Source organism: Rhinatrema bivittatum, chromosome 1, assembly GCF_901001135.1.
Source record: "Rhinatrema bivittatum chromosome 1, aRhiBiv1.1, whole genome shotgun sequence".
Lineage (NCBI taxonomy): Eukaryota > Metazoa > Chordata > Amphibia > Gymnophiona > Rhinatrematidae > Rhinatrema > Rhinatrema bivittatum.
This window is the reverse complement of record NC_042615.1, coordinates 727088202-727112721: the sequence shown is the minus strand read 5'-3', so window position 1 is coordinate 727112721 and position 24520 is coordinate 727088202. Positions and strand designations below refer to the sequence as shown.

At 42.7% G+C, this 24520-nt stretch overlaps 1 protein-coding gene across 12 annotated transcripts in view; it reads right to left on the bottom strand.

Moving 5' to 3' along the window:
- Positions 1-24520, bottom strand: part of ARL15 (ADP ribosylation factor like GTPase 15) — a 1022750-nt gene that overhangs the window by 159343 nt on the left and 838887 nt on the right. Inside the window, exon 7 of one of the 12 annotated variants that reach the window (XM_029577444.1) lies at positions 22875-22996. The exons of the other annotated variants lie outside the window; for them this stretch is intronic. Coding sequence (XP_029433304.1) covers positions 22904-22996 — 93 coding nt within the window. The 3' untranslated portion in view covers positions 22875-22903. The remainder of the gene's footprint in view (positions 1-22874; positions 22997-24520) is intronic. 12 annotated transcript variants of the gene reach the window in all.

The following is a 24520-nucleotide window of genomic DNA, read 5'->3' as shown; positions in this document are numbered from 1 at the left end:
AAATTTTAAATTCCCAATTCAGTAAGCTAATGTTATGCTAATGCAATAGGAGTTAAAAATGTGCTCAGAAGTCTGTGTTAATAGTCATTTGCGCAGGCTGAGTGCATAATCAGGTTTCTTGTCTCTCTTGGAAATGCTCAAGTTTGCCAGTGCTGGTTATCTAGCAAACAGATTAGTTTATGCTTCTAGATTTTCTTCCAACAGAAGCAGCGCTGGATTGCTGGGAGTTGGTGATTATAGAGCTCGCAGCAGCATTTTTTTTGTTTCGGAGGTGGGATGGGGAATTGGAAGGGGGTATAGCCTGGGTATTTTCAACTTCGAGCAGGTGGAGGAGTCCAGTGGTGGGAAGCCGGATTAACAAATGATTTTAAATGGGGAATGGGTGGAGGGCATGGCCTTTTATTGGTTTTGTTTTGTTTTTGACAACACTACTTATTTTTGAAGATATCTGGTTAAGTAGCAAGTCATCCAGTCACATAAGACCAGATAACTTAAAAACCTAAACAGCTATATTCAAACACTGGCCTAGCAGCACTAAGCTGCATTGCTTTTTCGTGGGAGAGGTCCCACTATTGCGGGGGGGGGGGGGGGGGAGGGTGTTGCTATGATAGTGGGCCCCCTTGCCTGAAAAAACATTGCAGCTGTATGGGGCATTGTCTTGTAGCAAAACACTGAGGGATAAAAAAATGCAGCTAGTGGCCCTTTAGTCGCGATGGTGGCCCAAACTTCAAGGGACCACCATCACATTAAAGGGTTGATCCAAAAAAGAAGAAGTTGAGTGGGGGTAAAAGACGACCCCTGCTCATAACGGTGCAGCCATTCGAGAATAACCAGTTCGGTTTTTAAGTAATTTGACTACATGTAGCCAGATAACTTTAGGCAAGTATATTCAGCAGGATGTTTCTCCTGCTGAATATATAGTAGCTTGCAAAAGTATTCGACCCTCTAAAAAGTCAGATTTGTTTGGATTACAAATGACATTTACACAGAATGTTCCAGACAGTATGTTTACTGCAAACTTAAAGTAAATTTTCCAAGTCACAATTCATTATTTCTTTGCAAAATAAAATTAAAAACAACAAAATGCTGCTTGCAAAAGGATAGTCCTGGGCTGTGGAAACTCCAAGTTTACACAGATGAAAAATATTGCCCTAAGAATTGGCCTTTACCTGTGAATCATTAAAAAAGTACAGCTTTTCTGGATAAAAGACCCTCTAATTCCAGTACCATTTGTCAGACTGTGAATCTGAAGGAAAACTGTGAAAATGAAGATCAAAGAGCATTCTAAGAAAATTAAAGATAAAGTTATAGACATGCCTAAGATAGGAAAAGGCTACAAAATAATATCCAAGTGCTTTTTCTGCTTTGGTGGGTGCAGAGTTGGTCTATAAATGGGATAGCTGCAGCCTCCATCTCATCAGGGACTTTCAGAGTTGGTCCAGTCTTTATCCCTATAGCTTTCAATGTATGTAAGACCTGGACCAGTTCTGCCTGTCCCTGATGACATGGAGCCTGCTGCTATCCCACCTCTTGGGTGTTAGGAAAACAAGGCACATGAAAACCTCATCAGAAGCATGGATGATTTATATCTTGGCCTTAGCTTTTATTTATTTATTTTTTTTGTCAAAATCTTTTTTATTGGTAGTATCGGGTGAGTAACAACCGTAATGCACTGAAAACACTAGAACAATACACACAGTAACAGGCAAAGAAAGCATCAGTACAAATACCACCCAACACTCCATAACATTTTATATTTTCACTGGGAAGGGGGATCCATGTGGATACCCTCAACCCCCCCCCCCCCCCCGCCCAAACCACCCCACCAAGCATTCCTCATTCATCCCCATTCACCTCCCAGTCAGAACACCCCCCCCTCCCCCCCTTTGGAACAGTCCAGTCCGAAGTATAGCCATTCAGTCGAAGTTCATCCTGTAGCTCCGTAGGCAAAGCCAGCACACAGGCATTCCAACATGCACAGTAAGTTTTATCCAGAGGTCGATGTCCCAGCGAACATGCCATGCGCTCCAGAAGAGCCATGTCAGCCATACGCCGGGCCCAGGCAAGGTAGGAGGGTCCGCGGCCAGGGTCCAGCCAGTCCGCCAACACTGTGCGGCAGGCCAACATAACCGCTGCTCTTTCAAAACGTGTCTTGGGGCTGCAACCCAGCAGCGTGCCCGGGATAGAGCTACTAATCAGTATCATCCCCGTAAGGCTAGTAGTGGCTCCCGTACTCTGATCAATCACAGTCATTATGGCAGTCCAGAACGCCCGTAAGGAGGAGCAAGCAAACAGTTTATGTGCCAAAGTCCCAACCTGCAATCCACATTTAGGGCACGTGGAGGTGTGTGTAAGCCGCATCTGATGACGGCGAACATCATCGCAATATAGCCAATGCAGGATCTTAAATTGCACCTCCCGAAGCCCAAGATCCGGGAAATTCTTACTAAGACGTACAAACTGTGCCAGCAGCTGAGCCCCCGTCACAGGAGTGCCAAGCGCTTCCGTCCAGCGGTCCGCCAAATGAGATGTTCTATCAATGCCACGAAGTCTCTGCCCCACGGTCTTCCAACCAGTGATAGTGTTGGCAACATACGCAGTATCGAAGAAGGCGTTGGCAAACTTGACTTCCTCCGCCAGTTCAACTGCAGTCCACTGATGAGAACGGATGTAGTGCCTGGCCTGGAGAAAGGCGTAAAACTGTTTCGAGGGAAGATTATAAGTCCGTTGTAACGAGGCAAAATCTAACAATTGACAAACATTAGCATCATACATGTGATAGATAAACAGTAAGCCTTTATTTGCCCAAGAATGAAAAATTGCCCCACTGTCTTGACCCGGCAAGAATTCCAGATTCCGTACCAAGGGGAGGAGTAAAGACCGAGTCCCTGGGCACGGATATAGCCGCCGCCACCAAGACCAGGCTTTAATACAGGGATGCAGAAAAACCCTTGGGTAAGATACACCAGTACGATCCACTGCTCTGGATTGCAGAATACTCACAGGGGAAAAAGGGGCAGACATGCGCAGTATCATGCCTGCTGCGCAGAACTTATAAATGCCCGTCAGCCATTCCCCTGTGAACCGCAACTGGCAGGCCACATTATACAAGCGGAAGTCTGGCATGTTAAACCCTCCCCGCTCCCGCAGCAACTCCAAGGCAGAATAGGGCAGCCGCGCACGCTGTCCCCGCCACAAAAACGTTTGGATACTGGAGCGCAAGCGCCGGATATCCCTCCCTGTTAGCCAACATGGAACCATGTGCAAGACATACAGCAATTTGGGCACAACTACCATTTTTATCAGTGCACATCTACCAAAAAGCGATAATGGGAGGGAGATCCAGGCAGTTAATTGAGTGCATAACTTCGCTATACAGGCAGTGATGTTTAAAGCATACAATTTCTTCAAATCCCTGGGAACCCAGATCCCCAAATACTTCAACCGTTGCGGAGCCCATTGAAATGGGAAGGGACCCCCCCACTTGGTCGGCAAGCATTCATCAAGGGCCAACGCCTCCGACTTAGAGTAATTAATACGCAAGCTGGCAACCAGCTGAAACTGATCAAATAGCCGGACAATCACAGGAACACTATCCCGTGGCTTGCCAACAAACAACAAAATATCGTCGGCAAATAAGGCAATCTTCAGGGGATAGCCACCCACACTGAGACCCCAAAACTCCCTGTCTCCCCGTAAACGAATGGCCAAAGGCTCCAAGGCCAAAACAAACAACAGGGGAGACAGGGGGCAGCCTTGCCGAACACCACACCGAATAGGAAAATCCTCCGTGGGTAAGCCATTCACCAAAATGGTAGCACTGGGGTTGCTATAGAGGACAGAGAGCCAGCGAAGGTATGGACCATGGAACCCATATTTCCTTAAAGCCCAAAACAGGTAGTCCCACGATAACGAGTCGAAAGCTTTTTCAGCGTCAAGACTCAGTATCAAGGCCTCCCCCTGGGACTGGTAGCTAAGAGCAGCAAGAAGACGGCGAATATTTCGCACTCCCTGCCTGCCTTTCACGAACCCGGTTTGGTCCTCCTGAACCAAGGCCGGGAGGAAGTTTTGTAAGCGGGCAGCAAGGACAGAAGACAAAATCTTAATGTCCACATTAATTAATGAGATGGGCCTATACGACCCCACCTCCAGGGGATCTTTCCCCGGTTTAGGGAGGACCACTATGACGGAACGGTTAGCATGCTCCGAAAGAGAGACATCCCCCAACAAATTGGTGAAGTAAGCCTGTAACGGGGCCAAAACAGGGAAACCTAAGATTTTATAATATTCTGACCCAAACCCATCCTGCCCTGCTGCTTTGCCTAGTTTAAGATTTTGTATTACAGAGTATATTTCTTGGGTAGTAATAGGACCATTTAATCCCAGGAGATCCTCCGGCTGGAGCTCCGGCCACGGCAGCCCCTGAAAAAGGCTCTCCGCCTGAGCCCCCCCCCCCATGGGTTTAGTATCATAAAGTTGAGAATAATAGGATAAAAAACGGGCCGCTATCGTGTCCTGACCAGTCTGATGGACTCCATGAACGTCCCGAAGACCCGATATTGCCGTTTTGAGTCCCCTCGGCCGCACCAAATTCGACAAAAACTTTCCAGTCTTGTTGCCATTTCTATATAATTGATAACGATAGTAACGAATAGATTTGGACGCTCGCAAGTGTAAAAGATTATTTAAAGCAAGGCGAGCCGAGTCAAGAGAAGCCTTAGCCTCAGGCGTCATGGAGTCCGCATGTAAAAGTTGAGCCGCTTTCAAACGAGCCGTGAGCCGGAGGATCTCCGCATTGCGTAGCCTATTTTGCCTGGCCACATAAGCAATAATGGCCCCCCTCATCACTACTTTCCCTGCTTCCCATACTGTTCCGGGGCCAACCTCAGAAGTACAATTATTGGCCACATACTCAGCCCATTGATCTTGCAAATATGTTTTAAAAGCAGGATCCCAGTACAGATCCGGTCTCATACGCCAGGAGAAGGGTAAATGGGCCGCCAACCCCCAGCGAATAGTCATAGAAATCGGGGCATGATCCGTCAGTGCAATAGGTTCAATGGAGGTCGCTAACAAGTGAGGAAAGCAGCGTTCAGAAAGGAGCAGATAATCTAACCGGGAATACGTGTGATGTGGATGTGAGTAAAAGGTAAAGTCCCTGTCCTGAGGATGGAGGACCCGCCACGCATCTATAAGCTGCAGCTCCTGGCAAAGCAGATTAACTCCCTTAGTCCCATCAGCCGCAGAAACCAGTTTGGGGGGTTTAATGTCTACACTTTTGTTCGCCACCACATTAAAGTCACCGCCTACTATGAAATCATGGTCTTGGAAATCCATCAACAGTCGCAATAAAGCGTTGAAAAACCCCGGAGAATACACATTCGGGGCATAAATGTTACAAAAAACCACTTTCTTATGATAGAGAGTGCCCGCCACCAGAATATACCGCCCTTCGACATCCTGACAGGCCCGGGTACATTGAAAGGGTAATTGTTTGTGGATGAGGATGGCAACTCCCCTCTGCCGCCTACTAAAGGAGGAATAATAACACTGGCCCACCCAATCACGTCGCAATTTAGCATGTTCCGCATCTCCCAGATGGGTTTCTTGAAGGAAAGCCACCTGCGTCTTCAGGCGTTTAAACAGCGCATTTAACTTAGTACGTTTTATAGGGGAATGGATTCCGTCGACATTGAGAGAAACTAATTTAACCTGGGTCATGAGAAGAGAAAAAAAACAAGCTTAAACCCGGAATCCCCGTAGGGTTCCCAGAAACAAACTGCTGACAGTCCACGCGGCCTCCCAGCCTAGGCCGCAGGGACAGAAAAAGAGTGGAGCATATAAAACAGAGTAAACCCACAATAGGGATACACTTCAGGAGAGACCATTCCATATCCCCTTGCCCACGCACTCCCCCCCCCTGACATTCACACACACTAAACCCCACATACATACCACCAATCATACCAAAACCCACCTCCACTCCCAGGTGCGGGGTCCCGACCTGCTGCTACAAGGGTCGGAGGTCCCCACCCCCAGCCCCACCCAGCCCTCCCTCCCCTCAACCTGAACCAAGTACCCCTAACCACACAGCAACAGTGCCCAAACAACGGTCCCCCAAGAGAAGTCCGATCACTGCTCAAGCTCTAGGGGGGATGAGAAAAATGTCAGGATTTCCCGGGGCAGAACTCAAACGCAGCAAACAGTGAACCAGCTGACCAGTGGGTATGATAGGCAGAGGAAGCTGGCGCTGAGGTCAGTCCATGACACGTAGAGGCGAAAGGATCCTTCCCGGGATCAGAACAGTCCTCAAGAACAGTATTGGAGTCAAATCCTCAACCCTCCGCGGAAGGGGCGTCTGGTCGCTCAGCAGCACCGGGCGGAAGCGATGCCAAAAATCTATCCGCTTCAGCTTTGGAGAGTAGAAACGTAGTTTGGTTATTATGATGCACCCGCAACTTTGCAGGGTATAACAGGGCAAACCGAATGCCACGCTGGTGAAGAACCGTGCAGGCCGGGGCCAATAGCTTCCTTTGCGCTGCTGTGCCAGCAGAAAAATCATTAAAGAGCAGCAGCCTACTACCAGAGTGCTCCAATTTCTCCTGCTGCCGGTACGCCCTGAGAAGTTGGGTTTTATGATGCCAGTTTAATATGCGGGCCATAACGGGTCGTGGCCAGCCTTGTCCCTCCCGCAGTGGGCCCACTCGGTGCACCTGCTCGCATTGCAAGCGCTCTCCTGCCAAGTCTAAGCCCACCTGGGTAGGGAGCCAGTCCTCAACTATGGAGCGGAGTTCCACTTCAGTTACGGACTCGGGCAGGCCAATGATTTTTAAATTGTTCCGCCGTCCACGATCCTCCTGTTCCTCCATTTTAGCCATCAGGTCTTTTTGCTGGGCCCTCAGCTCAGTCACATGGCGTTCGGAGGCAGCCATTCTATCTCCGAGATCGGAGATGGTGTGTTCAGCAACGTCCAGCCTCTTTGAGTGCCCTTCAACAGCTGTTTTTATATCTTCAATAGCCGATTGCAGCTTGATCAGCCTACCATCCAGAGCCGCCGTGACGCTATATGTAATTTTTTGTAAGGCTCCCTCCGAAATTTCAGCCAAAACAGGCTCAGCAGGGGCAGGCGTCTCCGCCATCTTAGCACCACGCGGTCTCTGCAGCCGGCGTTCAGCTCTGCCACGAGTGCCGGTGCGGCGCATTCCACGCCCGGCAGGCACAGAAGCGGGATCAGGGGCACTTCCCACAGCGGTCGGGGGAATCCAGGGAGCCCAAAAGAGCGGCAAAAAGTGAGTAAAGTCGGTAAATGCTGAGTGGGGCCGCGGAGCTCTATCCCCCTGCTTCCGTCTCGGCTTACGTCATCGCCGGAAGTCGCTTTTATTTATTAAACATGGATTTTTTTCCATAAGGAACAGAACCTAATTGAGCAACAATCTATTTCTCAAGTCTTTTTATGTGCCTTGTGTATTACTATATATGAGGCAAATAGTTTATACTGAGCAAATAGTTTCTACTGTAGCTTTATCTACCCTACAAACTCTTTATGAAGTAATTATTGTTGTGATGGGAAGTAGCTGAGGGAAATTATTACCTAAACTCTGAAGGCTTCTCGTATGAGAATTCTTATGGATTACAGCTGATGGAGACAGTTGAGGGGGAAGATCATGGAAACAGCTAGAAGTCCCTGAAAGCTCACAGTTTATGCGAGAGCCCTTAAATAGGATATTATCTTATGTCTTGTAGAACCATAGGGCAAACCAGTCTTCCTATAGGCAGATTTCCATGAAATGGTGGGTCTTTCTGAATTATAAGTGCAGGCAAGACAATGAAGGAATTTGGAATATGGAAGCAGGGAGTCTTGTGGAGGTAAGGTGGGTCCTACCAGGGAGGATAGCCAGTTTGATCAGGGAGAAGGATAGATTTGGTGCTCTAGATACAAACACCTGAATTAATTCAGGTAGGTCTTAATCTCTGGAGGGTAAAAAGGATAACTTTACTTTACTTTTTTTTTTTTTTTTTTTTTTTAACATCTGTAGCTTTAGGGATATAGAGATGAATTAGCAGAACTTGCAGAAGCAGTCAGCTTCAGGCAAAAGGTGCACCTACTAGCCCATCTATTTAACACCTCTCCTCTGTGGGAAGTTGTAATGTAGTTGAAAGGGCTTGTCTCCCTGTGCTGGCTTTTAATAATGGAAAAGCATACAAGAATTTTCCCTCTACAGACTAAACCCTTGCTTGTGGCTTGGCTAGCCTTTAGGGGAAGTAAGAGGTAAATATAGACTTCAACCTCAGAATAGTTGTGTCCTTTACAGGTAAGAAATTCAAGAGTACTAAGTATAACCAAATGATCAGAAGTTACATATAGGCAGCTCTAAGAGTAGATGACAGGAAGAAATAGATTACCGGACAGACGTTAAGGCAAACTATATGCTTGGCAATATGTAGGTGAAATAGTAATTGCAATAAGCTGTCCTGAAAGAAGCTTTACTGTGGGTGGAAATGGCCTAAGCATGCAGCAAATAAAATAGACCACCAAATAATAATAATAATAATAATAAACTATTATAGGAAAATATAAAATATTTACAACTTTTAAAACTATTCACATTTTTAAAAAACTGAGAAAGAGGTGGAAAAAACTAGGAACATTTACATAAAAAAGGTCCAGGAATGGCCGAGATCAGTTGTTACCAAATCTGTTCTGGAGGACTCCCAGCCAGTCGGGTTTTCAGGATATCTGCAATGAATGTGTCTTTGTCTTTGCTTTGTTTGTGCTCGCTCCTCACCTGTCCATGCCATGCCCTTTTGCCTTCCTGTTCCTCTTTGGCTTGACTTCCTGACTTCTAACCATGGCTTGGACTTCAACCTTTCTTGATTGCTACCTGGACCTGACCCTTTGCTTCACACCAGAGTTTGTCTTGTCTGCTGCCTGCCCCGACCTCCAGTTTGGTATCCGCATCTGTGTGCCCTAACCTTTGCTTGGACTCATTTCTGCATAGCCATAGGGACCCATCTAAGACCTGCCAGCTGCCAGAACCCAAGGGCTCAACCTGTGGGGGGAGGAGGCTGGTATAGGCAAATCTCCAGCTGGTCCCACCCAAGAGCTTCTCCACCAGCTGTCGGTGTGAGCCTAGTGGGCTTGCCTACTAGGCAGCGTCAATCGCACCACAGCACCAAGGGTCCATTCTTCCAGCCAGGTTATAGGGTGTTTCAATGGTAATTTTAAAATAAGCGTGTGTGCGCCCGTACATGCGCATATGTGCATGCAAGTGAGGATACAGCGGAATTTTTAATTGTATGTGTTCATTTCTGCGCATATGTTTTAAATATCTATTTTTTTAAAATTTATTTTATATTCTGTTTTTCAGTATTTCAAAGTGGATTACATTCAGGTAAAATACAACCACATGTAAGTATGCTCCTAAACACTCTCTCACCTTCACAGATCCTCCCCCTTATCCTATCATGGACTCCCCCTCATGATTAGCACTAGTCCTTAGTTAAGATAGTTATTGTTTAGTTCATTGCTAAGACTCTCTCAACATATAAAGTACCATCCCTTATTATCCTCATTTCCATACCCTGCCATCTCCTCCCCCACCACTTTCCTCAGAATAATAATCACTCCTCTGCTATTCCCCGCCTTATAGTTTGATATCTATCTTATATATCAACCAATTTCCCTCTACATCATTTCCCCAATATTTCTCGCTATAATTTTCCCTGTTGTGTTTTTGCTTTTTTCTTTCTTATGTAATCAGTTATAACTCCAGTTAACAGTTATGAAATAGTCCCTCTCCCCCCCATACTATTTATTATAATGTTCTTCAATTCTGCACTCTGTTATTTGTAATAAGCTGTAACGTCTGTAACCTACTTGTTATTATGTTTTCAATTTCAATTTTTAGCTCTGTTATATGTAATAAGTTGTTATGTCTGTAAACAGTTGTGAAGGCTTGCTCCAAACAACGGTATATAAAAACCGATAAATAAATAAATAATTTTAACAGGTTTCTCAAGTACAGCTAGTGCGCGTCTTCCATAGGACTTTGTCGGCTTTAATGTGCATATATCAGTGGATTTTAAAACATGCTCACACACAGGGGCTTAGGGTGACTGCTGAAGTTGGTGGTGCACCAGAAAATTTGCTGCTGCCAGGTGCCCCAGAACACAGTTCACCCTCCTAACATTACCTTGTGAGCACTAATTTCTTTGATGCAAAAAGCCTATCAATTTTATGCTCAGAACAACCCAATCCTTAGAGGGGGAATTAAGCTAAGTCCATCCTTTAAAATAATCACAATCTAAATAAAATAAAATATGAAAATGAAAAATTTTATGTAAGAACATTCAAAACCACTTTCTGCATGCAAATGAAATTAAGAGAAAAGTGTTTAAAACAGAAATGAGGAAGAGAGGATCATAATGCTGTAAAAGCCAGTGATGATCAGGACCATCATTTTCACAGCATGAATTCAAGCTACACAAGAACTGGACCTTTAAAATGCAGACAAACCCTGACCAAATACAAAATAGAAACATGCCAACAAAAATTGTACTGGAAACCACAAGCTTGACTGTATTTTGCCGTGCAACAATTGAAAAACAGATTCATCACTTCTAGCAAAACATCAAGCAATAAAATCAAGAAATATAAATCATTCATAATATTAAAACCATAAGGATAAAAAACTAATTATGTCAAAACAGCTAAACATCCAAAAAAAATTGCATAAATGTGTTCTAATATTTACCAAACACCAATAAAATATTTCAAAACATTTTTATTTTGTATTTATTTAGAGGTCTTGTATACTGTCATTCCAAGTGAAAATCACTAGTTCACGACGGTTCATGACATTAATATTCATAAGTATTAGAGAACACTAAATACATCAATAACATACACCATTATTAGTTACTGGGCAATGGGTAGAATATTCGGGTGGTAGCTTGGGAGAATATTAGGGGGAGAGAAGGGGGATATAAGGGTGAAAATGGGAAGAGAGTTAGGATGAGAAAGTAATCAGTTTGTGTTGAGTTTTATGCATTTTGGAACAGTCATTTTTTTTAGGTCTTGTTTGAATTTCTTCTTGTCAGTCATGGTTCTTAGTTCTTCTGGCATGGTGTTCCAAAGTTCAGGACCTGCTATAGATATTGCCCTTTCTCTTGTTTACAACAGGTGGGAGGTTTGTAATATAGTGATAGAGAGGAGACCTTTATTTTGTGATCTCAATGTTCATTGGGGTTTGTGTTGTTTAAGTGGTATTCCAAGCAGACCATTATTATTTAGGTTAATGATATTGAATATGATCGTTAATGTGTTATATTGGATTCTAGATTAAATTGGTATCCAGTGTAGTGCTTTCAATGTAGAAGTAATGTCTGTATTTTCTAGCTCCAGATAACAGTCTTGTGGCTGCATTTTGCAGAAGTTGTAATGGTTTTGTATGACATCCAATAATTAAAAAATGTTTTAGTATTTCACAAAAAGAACAATAAAATATTTCAAAACAATAAAAGCATCAAATTACACCCAATAATTAAAATTAATGATTAAAAAATCTCCTGCTCACCATACTTGGGATCTTTTGATTTCAGTCACTCTGAGATTATCGTAAATTGGAGGAAACAGGGCCATACAAATGATCTTCCCTCTCTCTCATTCAATACACACATACTAATATTCATTCTTTTACATACTCCCTCTATCATATAAATGCAAATGCTCTCACACAGACTCAGTCTCTCTCACACACAGGCTCTTTCTCCTTCACTCACACATTATGTGCCTGTGAGACCCTGTGTGCGACACACCAAGCCCTAGAACACTAATACACCACCTACTGGGCAAATAGAACACGCTGGACTGCTACAAATCCCTACAGAGAAACAACATGCTAGTCAAAATATTGCACTTCTGTCACACGTGTTTCACAGAAAGACCCCTTACCTAATACAAAATAAGGGAATACGAATTAGAAACAGAAACATGCAGGCAAAACTGAAATGGAAAGCCAGAGAAACCAAACTCTGTGAATTCTGGAATACTAAAGAAAAGGCAGAACACAAATATATAAGAAATGCATATTCTCAAAGACAGCATATTCCAGTCGCTGAAAGGCAAAATAATTTTTTTTTTACCTTTATTACCCTATCTTATTTTTCTAATTGGTTGGTCCCAGTCTATTTTTCCCACTTGTCTGTCTTTTCCTTATTCCTTTTTCAGGGTCTCTTATTCTGCTTTTTCTTTCTCCTCCAGTCTTCTTTCCTTCCTGCTTCATACACACGCATTGGCTCTCTCTCAAATGCGCACTCTCACACAGGATCCCACTCTTCCATGCTCTCTCTCATACACACAAGCTCCCACTCATATGCTTTCTTGCACATGCAGGGTTCTCACTCTCTCATGCTCTTACACGCAGATTTCCATTCTCACAAACACACACAGGCTTTCACTCTTACATGCTCTCTCACACCTAAACACACATGCTCTCTCTCACGTGCAGGTTCCCGCTCCCTTACATGTGTGTACACATAGTCTCTTATTCTCGAATGCAGGCTGCCACGTTCTCACATTCACAGGCTCCCATCCCCCCCCCCCCCCACACACACACAGATACACATAAGCGCTCACTTTTACATGCTCTTTCACACAGCTTCATACTCCCACACAAACACACAGGGTCTCAAATGCTCTCTATAACATGTAGAATCCCACAAATATATATATACCCACACACATGCTCTCACTCCCACACATCCATACACTCCCTCACACAGAGACACAGGCTCTCACTCATAAGAATATAAGAAATTGCCATGCTAGGTCAGACCAAGGATCTATCAAGTCCAGCATCCTGTTTCCAACAGAGGCCAAACCAGGCTGCAAGAACCTGGCAAGTACCCAAACACCAAGAAGATCCCATGCTACTGATGCAATTAATAGCAGTGGCTATTCCCATATGCTCTCTCTCTCTCACATACAGACTCTCCACCCACATGCTCTCTCTCTCTCTCACACACACACACAGGTTCCCATTCACATCCCCCCCCCCAGCAGGCCCCCATTCATACACACACACAGCCCCCAAGTAGGCTCCCATTCATATACACACACACTCATCCAAGCAGGCAGGCTTCTATTCACACAAACACATACCCCCAGGCAGGTTACTATTCATACATACATACCCAGGCAGATTACCATTCTAACGCTGACACATATTCCCAGGCAGGCTTCCATTCACACACACACACACACACATCCCCAGGCAGGCTTCCATTCACACCCCCCCCCCCCCCAGGCAGGCTTCCAGTCACACACACACACACAGGCAGGCTTCCATTCACACACACACCCACCCAGGCAGGCTTCCAGTCACACACACACACACACACAGGCAGGCTTCCAGTCACACACACACACAGAGGCAGGCTTCCATTCACACACACACCCACCCAGGCAGGCTTCCATTCACACACACATACACACACACCCAGGCAGGCTTCCATTCACACATACAGACTCTCCACCCACATGCGCTCTCTCTCTCTCACACACACACACAGGTTCCCATTCACATCCCCCCCCCCCCAGCAGGCCCCCATTCATACACACACACAGCCCCCAAGTAGGCTCCCATTCATATACACACACACTCATCCAAGCAGGCAGGCTTCTATTCACACAAACACATACCCCCAGGCAGGTTACTATTCATACATACATACCCAGGCAGATTACCATTCTAACGCTGACACATATTCCCAGGCAGGCTTCCATTCACACACACACACACACACACATCCCCAGGCAGGCTTCCATTCACACCCCCCCCCCCAGGCTTCCAGTCACACACACACACACAGGCAGGCTTCCATTCACACACACACCCACCCAGGCAGGCTTCCAGTCACACACACACACACAGGCAGGCTTCCAGTCACACACACACACAGAGGCAGGCTTCCATTCACACACACACCCACCCAGGCAGGCTTCCATTCACACACACATACACCCAGGCAGGCTTCCATTCACACACACATACACACACCCAGGCAGGCTTCCATTCACACACACACACACATCCCCAGGCAGGCTTCCATTCACACCCCCCCCCCCCCCCAGGCAGGCTTCCAGTCACACACACACACACACAGGCAGGCTTCCAGTCACACACACACACAGAGGCAGGCTTCCATTCACACACACACCCACCCAGGCAGGCTTCCATTCACACACACATACACACACACCCAGGCAGGCTTCCATTCACACACACATACACACACACCCAGGCAGGCTTCCATTCACACACACACCCACACCCAGGCAGGCTTCCATTCACACACACACACACACCCAGGCAGGCTATCATTCATATATACATACACACAAACTCAGAAGGGTTACCATTCACATACATACATACACATGCACACACAAACTCAGGCATGCTACATTCACACATAAACAAAGACAAAACACAGGCAGGCTTCACATTGGGAGAAGAGGGAGCCCATTCTGCTGCTACTCTTCTTTGGCCTGCACCATGGTATTCAAAACTCATGGGGCTAGTACTTCTGCTATGCTGATCTTATGATGTACACGATCACCATAGAGCACCTATTGGTTGCACTATTTGCATTCCACAAGGCCAGCACATTTGGAGGAGTGGGAGAATGGGCTCCTTCTTTTTGGCCACTGGCATCTTCTTGAACCTGCTCCTCTTCTCGGCTGCTGGCAGGATTGGGTCCGCTGGCGGCCTCCCATGCCTACTCCTCTTTTGGGCCGCCATCAGTATAGGGTCTGCCAATGGCCTCCCAGGCCTGCTCCTCTTTTCGGCTGCCATCAGGATTGGGTCCGCCGGTGGCCTCCTGGGCCTGCTACTTTTTTTGGCCGCTGGTGAGATGGTTTCAACCGGTGGCCTCCCATACCTCTTCTTTCTTCGCCTGTTGGTGAGATTGGATCCAGCGGCAACCCTCTTCTTCTTCTCTGGTTCTTCATCCTGCACTCTGCCCAGTTGATCTGGACCCCTCACCCTGTTCTATAAGCTCTAAAACCTGAGATCTACAGACTTCCTCTTCATCAGGAGCAGCAGTAAAGTTACATGGATATCTAGTGTACACGTGCCGCGATTTTCAGTTTTAAAATTTGAAGTTACGCGTGTAAGTCTTGGCTCTGCCCTGGAATGCCCATGCTCTGTCCATTCCCCACTCCTTTTCTACCCCCCTATTTCTCAGGCATGTACGGGTACATGTGCATGTATTTTGTGGCTTTTTAAAGTCTGCATTGCTAACACACAGCCCACATAAGTTTGTACCTGAAGCAATTAAGGTAAAATGACTTGCCCAATGTCACAAAGAGCAGCAGTGGGATTTGAACTCTGATTTCTCTGGTTCACATCGCACTGCACTACCCATTAGGCTATTCTTCTACTCCATGGCATGCCGGGGGGACCATTTTGGAATGAGTCCAATCTGGAAGACCTGGAAGTTTGAAGTATGGATGAACATATATGTATATTGTATGTTTGTGATTTTGTGAAAATGTATGCATGTATGAGTTCATTTATTTATTAATGTACGTGTATATATTCTCTTTGATATATATAGAATCCATGCAGATGTACCTGCACGGATTATAAAAAATGAGAGTACTTGTGCATGGCTCCATATACATGCATATATGAGGCTGCACGCAATTCTTTGAAAGTTATCCTCCCTGTATAGAACTGAAATTTCTTCTGCTTTTATCTCAATAGTTTTAAAAGAGAAATAGTTTATCAAAATAATAAAATAGTGTATGTGTGTGTGCATGTTGGTGAAGTAGAAATAAAGTATGAGGGAAACCTGGGTTTGATTCCTGAGTCCTACTTGTGCTCCTCAGGCCAGTTCAGCATATTGTGAAGGCAGCTTTCACAGTTCCTGGGTGGATAACTTGTGGAGGGAATCTCTGCCATTGTACAACAGTAATACCTGGTGGCCAGACTCAGAGTACATGCATACTGGCTCTGGAGACAGAAGTAGTACAAATTCGGGCTCATGGTGCTGTAGTCCACTACATGCCAATTAAAATTAAGAGTTCAAATAAACAGAAAAACTCCTAGGACCAAAATATACAACTCACTAAAATAGATTTTTTTAACCTTCCTAAAAGAGAGTGTAATTTTGTTTTCTAGTTAAGTCATCAATACAGTAGGTGTCACTTCAATATAAGCCCACTTAAACAGCACTTTGCTTTCATGCTTGCTGTAAATCAATCATCAAGAAAAATGTGTTTTTTTTTCTCCCAAGGAAATGGTATTTTAATAATTAATGCATGTTATCAATGACATCACAGTTGAACAAAATTACTCTCTGCATGCTGATTCATTTTAAAGGATTACAAAATCTTTTAAACAAAAATCTGAAAAACTAAATTTTGTTGCTATTGGCATTCAAAAAACATAGCCACAGTAAACAGCAGTGAGTGAACAAAAGGAAAGATGATGCATTCTCCTGAAGAAGAGACCTTAAAAGCATACAAAGTATTAACCTTTGCTAAATCTCTTCTTGGTTTTTTTTTTTCTTTTGCAATAGCACACACATTGCTTTTTGTTAAGCTTATTCTTTCAACATTAGGAAGCTTTTACTTTTTAGAATCTTAATAAAAATCCAAGAGGGTGCAATTTTACAGATGCTCCCTACACATTTGCTGATTGCTGCTCCATCTAGCAAAGAGGTAGCGATTCCATAAATTTAAGAGTTGTATCTTTATGGTAATAGATTTTGTTTTGTTCATTCTTCTACTTTAGACGGCACACTAACAAAAGTGTGGCTGACACTGAATGTCTTGCCACTGAATGTCTTTTTTGTTTTAGACACCCAATTCCCTTTAGACACTAGACAGATAGTCTGGTTGGAGGGAGAGTTCTTAAAAGGTTCTCATGCATGAAAAGATTGAAAGATTTAAGTTGTGGAGTTTTTTTTTTTGGGGTGGGGGGGGGGGGGGAGCGGGAGTCCACTCTTTTCTTTGTTGCACCAGAGTAAAGTCTGACACCTTGCTTGCTTCTGATGCATGAGACGGGGAAGGCAGGCAGATTCAGTAGCAGAGGCACTGATAGAGGATTAAGTATTAATGAAAGGAGACAACTTTGGTAATGATAGAAGGTTGGCCAAATCCTAACAACACTTTACTATTTCACAATACTGTTCCTCAGCATGGTTGTAAAATTTATATAAATTGTTTACAACAGGAAAGAGTACTACATACTAGCTTTTATTTAGTTATATTTGAGTAAGGTTCAACATAAATGTAATCATGTATTGTTTAATCATTCCCTACAAAAACAAAAGAATTCTGGGATTTACTCAAGGCTACGTGTAAACCAGAGAACCCAAATTTGTTACCACTCTGTGTGGATTTATATTTGTTTTCCACATGATTTCCAACTATTTAAACATCTGCAGTGTAGATTGCTGCATCTCAGATAGTTTCTTCCTCCTAGCAAAGAAATACCTTTGATAAATGATTGCTTTTGATCAGTTTTATAAGCTGGGAAAATGTTAACACTCTTATAGAACAGTGAATCATATACAATAAAAAATGCATAGAGGAGAAAATTTGCAAAATGATTTACATAGGTAAAAGGCCTTTTAAACACATATACTGACTATCTGAAGTCTGCCCACCCTCAATGTGGTGAAAAATTATGTGTAGTGTGCGACAACATGCTTATTCTTAGCCAGCCTGAGAAGAGACGTTATGAGAGGTATGCTTAGGTTGGGACAGGAAACGTATATGCATAGATTGAAGATTTAAAAGCACGCAAACTTTTGCAGCAAAATTCTACTCACACATAAAACAGTTGCAAGTGACTTTGCGTACTTTGTACATGCAGCAATTTTCAAAGTGGAAGTATGTGTGTACTTTAGCTTTTAAAACTGATGCAAAGCTCATGGGGAAAATAGAATTCAACCTCTGTCCCAATGTGGGCAGTGTGAAAATTGCCCCCTTGATAGTCTTGTCTGATTGGTCAACTCTAGTTATAAATCTAGCCATGAGCAAAACAACCATAAGAGACTAACTTCAGAGGCATGAAAACATGGATGAAAATTCACTTAGGCAAAGGCATTTTTCCCTTCATTTTTATACTTATTTTTAGGACACCTAAAAATAAGGCACCTCAGTGAGAAGGGAATCATGATATTTTACTAGTTTTGCCAATCTGGTCTTTTAAAAAGATTATATTTTTATGTAAAATTGAGAATGTACACAGTATTTATTGGTTTAATATTTACGGCTTCTGACATTTTATTAATATACTTTTTTTTATTTGTTAAATATGACCTCTTATTATTATTATTGCTTGTAATTTCTTTTACTGTATTTATTATCATGTTAACCGCTGTGAAGGCTATGCCGAGACAACGGTATATAAGTACTAATAAACCTTAAATCTTAAGTGTTTCAGAAACTAATGGTGCCTTGGAGTAATAAGGGGTTGGATAATAGAGGTGCATAGGGAAGTTCCTATCAGATATTGCTATTAAATGCAATCAGAAACAGTGGTGGCTTTATCTTCTGTAGTATTTTGCTCCTTCTCCTCTGTCAATCAGGAAGACTTCATAAATGGAAAGTATCAAATTTGGTAAACAGAACTTTTATCCTAATGGTGGGGGCAAGGGTTCTAAAATAACGTCAAATGAAAGAGTTCTAGAAACTTGATATTAGGAACAGCTGACTAACATGCGCACGGGTGGCCTCCTCTGCGTGCAGGGGTGGGATTTTAAAAGAATCGTGCGGCAACGCGATCAGGCCTCTGCCCAGTTCCCTCTCAGTCTGGCCCTTTCTAAAATGCGTCCGGCATGCGCAGGGCCCGGCCAAGCACGTAACCCCTGGTATTTGCGTGTGCGAGCCTTTTAAAATCGACTTGAATGTGCGGGAGGCAGAGTCCATCTACCCTCACCATTAATGGGGTCTATTCTGCCTCCAGACCTGCTCTCAAAGGATTACTCACCCGTCTAGGTATGCAGCTTCTAGTCACCTCCCTGAGCCTCTACCCCAAAAAGATTTACTCCTGCTTAGAGCAGGATTAAGTCTGGGTGGCCTTCCTATTGCCCGCATAGATCCTGCTACTTCCTATGGAAAAAAAATGTATGTTTCTTTAAATTCCCTTTCCTTCTAAAAAAAAAAAAAAATAAAAAAATTCTGGAAGCCAGGCTTTTACTCTCCCCAATTCCATGGGGCTACAATTGGAAAAATCTCTGATTTCTGAGTCTTTTATTGCCTCTTACAAAAAAAATACCACGATCACTCCAGCAAATTGCAGTATTTGTCTACAGAAGAGAGATTCTGACAGGGTCTACCTATCTGGCAAGCATCCCAATACACTTGCTAAGTACACATACCCCTTTCTCTCACAGTATTCTTATATTATCCTCACATTCACTCTCATGTGCCTAAGCTAGCAGGACCTAATCATCACACAATCACTCACACATTGCTAACCTATTCAACAACATGCATATTAAACTTAGATTGTAAGCCCTCTGGGGATAGGGAAATACCTACAGTACCTGAATGTAAACCGATGTGATACCCCAGATTGAATGTCGGTATATAAAAAAAATAATAAGTACACAGAAATTATACAAATACATTAATTTAAAAACAAAAACTAAATATCCAAAATTTTAAATATTCCCCTCTTCTGGAGCAGAGGAAGTTGCCACTGTTCCTTGAGTTGGTGCATGAGCATGTCTAAGCAAATTACAGGAGTCTGGCACATAAGACTTTTAGAGAATGAAAATGATGTTTTTTGTTTCTTGCCTTTAGCTTGCATAGACTTCACAGTGGACACATACTTAGTGTAGCTTTCCTGACTTTTTCTATAGGAGACATCACCGAATTCACATGACCAAAAAGGGAAAAGGAGGCTCATGTGGCAGTTAAATTATTCTGCAGCTCTGGATAGGCCTGGAATGCTTTATTATATGCTCATTATTGCCCAATATGTTGCAACTTGGCTTTCTGCATAGCCTCTGCTCCAGCTTGGAACAGTATTTTTTTTTTTTTTTAATTCACTGACCTTTCTGAATAGCTATTTATCATGGCCTCCTTTCGGCCCTAAACTGGGTGAATTAAAAGTAGTACTTCTATGAATATTTTTAGTACTTCTGTAGCTGTAGCTTTTTTACACATGGTTTATTTAAGAAATTCCGCACTTGTATTTTTCCAAGAAAATCTGGTTTATGATCTTGATGACGTATACTAAAGGCTGGGTTTTAAAAGCGGTGCGCACTTAAAAATCAGGGGTTACACGCGTGGCCGGGCCTTACACGTGCTGTGCCCATTTTAGAAAGGGCCTGGCCACGCATGTAATCCCCAATATGTGCCGAAGGACCGCGCCCTGAAAGCAGGGTGGACCGGGCAAGAACAGCACAATTAGACGCTAACCTGGGGAAGTGCACGCCAGCAGCCGGCCGGCGCATGGAAGATACTTCTGCTCCAGAGGAGGAGCAAGTATTGAAGGAAAGAAAAAAAAAAAAAAAAAGGGGGTTAGTTAGGGATAGTTTAGGGGTTGGGGAGGAGAGGGGAAATGGGAGGAAGGGTAGAGTTAGGGAACTGGGAAAAAGGCTGATCACATCGCCGTGCGTAATTGGAAAATGCCCCCTCCTGTGTGCGTGAGTCGCGGGCCGTCCGCAGATGTGCGCGTGGATGTTAAAATCCGGCGTACATATGCGCGCGCTGTTTTAAAATCTACCTTTTAAGATTGTAACTTTGAAAACAGGCGTGTGGGTGCACACGTGCACACATTTGCTGGCTTGCGCCCAGGGATGCGGTCATTTTATAACTTATGTGCGTATATGCGCGCATGTTATAAAATAGGCCAAATGTGTGCAAATGTGTGTGCAATTTTAAGTGGGCATGTGCATATGCGTGCAAATCCCACTTCCACCATGTAAGTGGGGAGATTTTAAAAGGGGCGCGTGTCCACGCCATTGCTAGTTTCACCAGTTTGTTTCCAGTTCGCCCAGGCGAGGGATGGGACTTCCAAACCTCCCTAGTGTAGTAGCCTCCCTTTTCCTGTTAGCCTTGACTCTTAAAACCCTGCTGACATGCCTAGATTGTTTTATTACTTACACACCATCCATAGCAGAAATAGATTTACGCGGCAGGGGACCCTGCGCGCACAAGTATTTACGCACTGCTTTCATTGAGGAATCCAGGAACGCCCATGCCCTGCCCAGACCACGTCCTTTTTTGTTTTTTTTTTTTAGAAAAAAAATTTTGTGCGCACAGCAGGAGATACACGTCTGTGCGGGCAGCTTTTAAAATCCGCTCGGCGTGCATCCGCCCAATACATTCACATATCTTCTGTTTATGCACATGTTAGGCTTTTAAAATTCAACTTTAAGGAGGTAATTTTAAAAGGAGTTACATGTGTAAAAAGCCAATTATGTGTGTAAAGTGCAAGTACTTGTGAATATCCTATGAGCAATTCAATGGCATATATTGCAGCGATTTCCAAAAGACCACTTACACAGGTAAAGTAAATTTACATGTATAAAACCCAATTTTAAGCATGTAAATGCTTTTTAAAATCAGGCCCAAAGTTTTCTGCTTCTGGAGGCATGCATATTAATTTGTGCTGTAGTGCTCAAGTTGCCACTTTGTGCATCTGCTACAACCAGTGAATGCTCTTCTAGCAAATATAGAGCAGTGACAGTCTGAAAGAGATTATATATTCAGTACCTAGGTTGTTATGGTTTGCATCTAGCTTATCGGAAAAAAAAAAAAAGGATAAAAAGATGCAACTTCTATATGAGTATGAAGGTGGTAGATACTACAACCAAACTCTAAACGCACCTGGGTATGCAGGGAGAAAAAGCTTGTCAAAAATGACTTACAAATCAAGACCCTCCTCAGACCTTCCATCAATAATTCCCAATTAATGAGACAGATGTAATTTGTGTAACTTGCACCGCGTTTGCTCCATTCAATCATAACCAATTAGCCAGCCTATCTGAAAACTAAGCTGCAGCACAGAGTTTTGGTAGCTGTATTGTTCAGAGAGAGAACCATATTCTTTGTAGATTGTGGTGACTTACTTGACCAACCAAATATTGCAAAAATGATGCAATACCTAAGGTTACGAGACCACACAAGGCTCTTCTTCATATCATCACAAAGGAACCAAGCAATTAACCTGAAATTTTTTAAAATGAGATTTTAAAAAGTATGGGTTATTTTGGGATGCTGAAGAGGGCAGGAAAAGTATGCTTCCTTCAATAATTTTATATTCCTACCTGTTCATTTTATTTCATTTCTCTCACTTTTTAAACACTCCTTCAGTTTAGCAGTGTGAGATTAAATAATTCTCCCAAACCTTTAAACATTCCCCAAATACCCATACCCATTGGGTGCTTGGATAGGAAGGATGATTATAGCCAATAAAACTGCAACTGTATCAAGAGAGTCTACCATTCTCATCTCCCCTTGGGAACACTTCTAAATTGAATCAGAAACTTGTGTGTCCTTCTTAACAATTTTAATGAAGAGTTTTTATGAGTTCATTTATATATACATATATATATATATATATATATATATATATATATATATAAAAGAATTGCAATTGTATCTTCTATGAGCTTTAACTTGATATACCTTCTCAGTTTTAGGTACAAGACTTTAATCTTTCTTTCTGTATTTCTACTCTAACACATTTGATGTTTAATTTTTGTAATCTATATATTTGCTTTACCAGTGTATTTACTGTTATTCACGTTGCTGTAAAGAAAATGTAGCTTTAAGCAAAGTATGTGTGTTAAAAAAAAAAAAAAAAAAAAAAGGTTTAGCTTGTGTTTTTATAATTTGTCACCTTTTGGCTTTCTTTCGGATGGCATGTCATTAAGTCTTTAATTTGGTGTTTCCTGCTGTCTGCATTAGGATATATGCTGTTTTAAATCCAAAGGACTCCAGACATTGACGGTGGGTAAAAATCTGTGAACCATAAGTAAATTCTTATAAGGAACATACAAAAAAGATTGTGCTTCAGTCAGACTTAAGCCATTACTTTCTTCAAAAGAAGAAAAGACACAAGTTAAGAAAAAGGCACCGCCAAAGACCTTCTGCCCAAATGTGCATCTCCATGAAGTTTCCTGCTGAGTGCATATGAATGCACTGCGATCTGGGAAAAGGATCCAAATAGGATTTCAAACATCCAAAAATTTTAACTCAAACATTTAGGTATTTCACCATGCTGCTGTTCATTCATTCACCCATTTTTTTGTCTTAGTTTAAAGAGATGCTAAACAAAGGAAGAGGAGCTCCTCACGTATTTACATTCCAAAACTAAGCTCCCCTTCATCAACCTTTCCCCCACCCTCTCAGTCTGTCATCCCTTCACAGCTAAACAAACCATAAAGTCCAGCCCAGCGTTCTCAAAGTAAAATCACAAACATAGTAAGCAAAAAAAAAAGAGAGAGGACTGTTTATTCTTAACAATAAACGTGATTTTACACTGTTGTAACTCGCTGCTTTGTTTAGACTATGAGCTGAACATATTCAGATAATGCACAAGTCAGGCAAGGAACAGGATCAATTTTGCTTTTAATTTGACTCTACTACAATTGTTTTAATAATTTCCCTGTCAGTAGTAGCTATTCATATTTTATTAAGAAACTGCACGAACAAATCTGAAGACAAATCTTTAAAATGGAAAGGATCTGGAAACTCATCCCAAAGCAGTCCAGTAGTGGGTAGAGTTGTGAACTCTACAAGATTTTTCGAATGTGATGAACTCAGCAGTAGCTGCTGTTAAAATAAGCTGAACTTGTTATACTATTCCAAAGCTGTGTGTCAGAGGTGACAACCTTTAAGGGACATAAGATGTAGCTCACACCTGTGCACTCATATTTTAATTTTAAATTGTTTTATTCTTCTAAACACACACCTCTACAAAGCTATTTTAAATGGCTATCATATGTTGCTACACTGCTGCTAATCATTCTTGTGGAAAGCTAAAATCTTTTATAGCAATTATTAGGTGTCAGTACACTGCTTCAAAATGTAGGAACAGAGGTAAAGACTAGAAAGTGAAAATGTACATGAGAAGGATGGTTTCCTCATCAAAGTAACACTCGGATGTGCATCACTCATTAATGGTCAAAGTACAGTTATGCAATATAAAATAAAACAAATAAAAGCAAATATCACTGAATGAACTAATCTCTGGTGTGTTCCAGAGATTTCAATGGCTCAGCTATACCAGTTCTAGTGTGAAATCTTGAAAAGTTAGATCTTCATATAGTATAATAGGAAGGCATAACTATAATACAGAACCATAATTACAACTATATGACTCACATATGAAGCCAAAGGAGATCTAACAATAAGATGGTAACTTTTAAAGAGCTGCGTGTGTTATTGTACTTTATCTTTATTACGCTTTGTTTTACTCGTATTTGAATTTGTTAAACCATTATGATGGCTACACCGAATGATGGTATACAAAATCCGACAAAT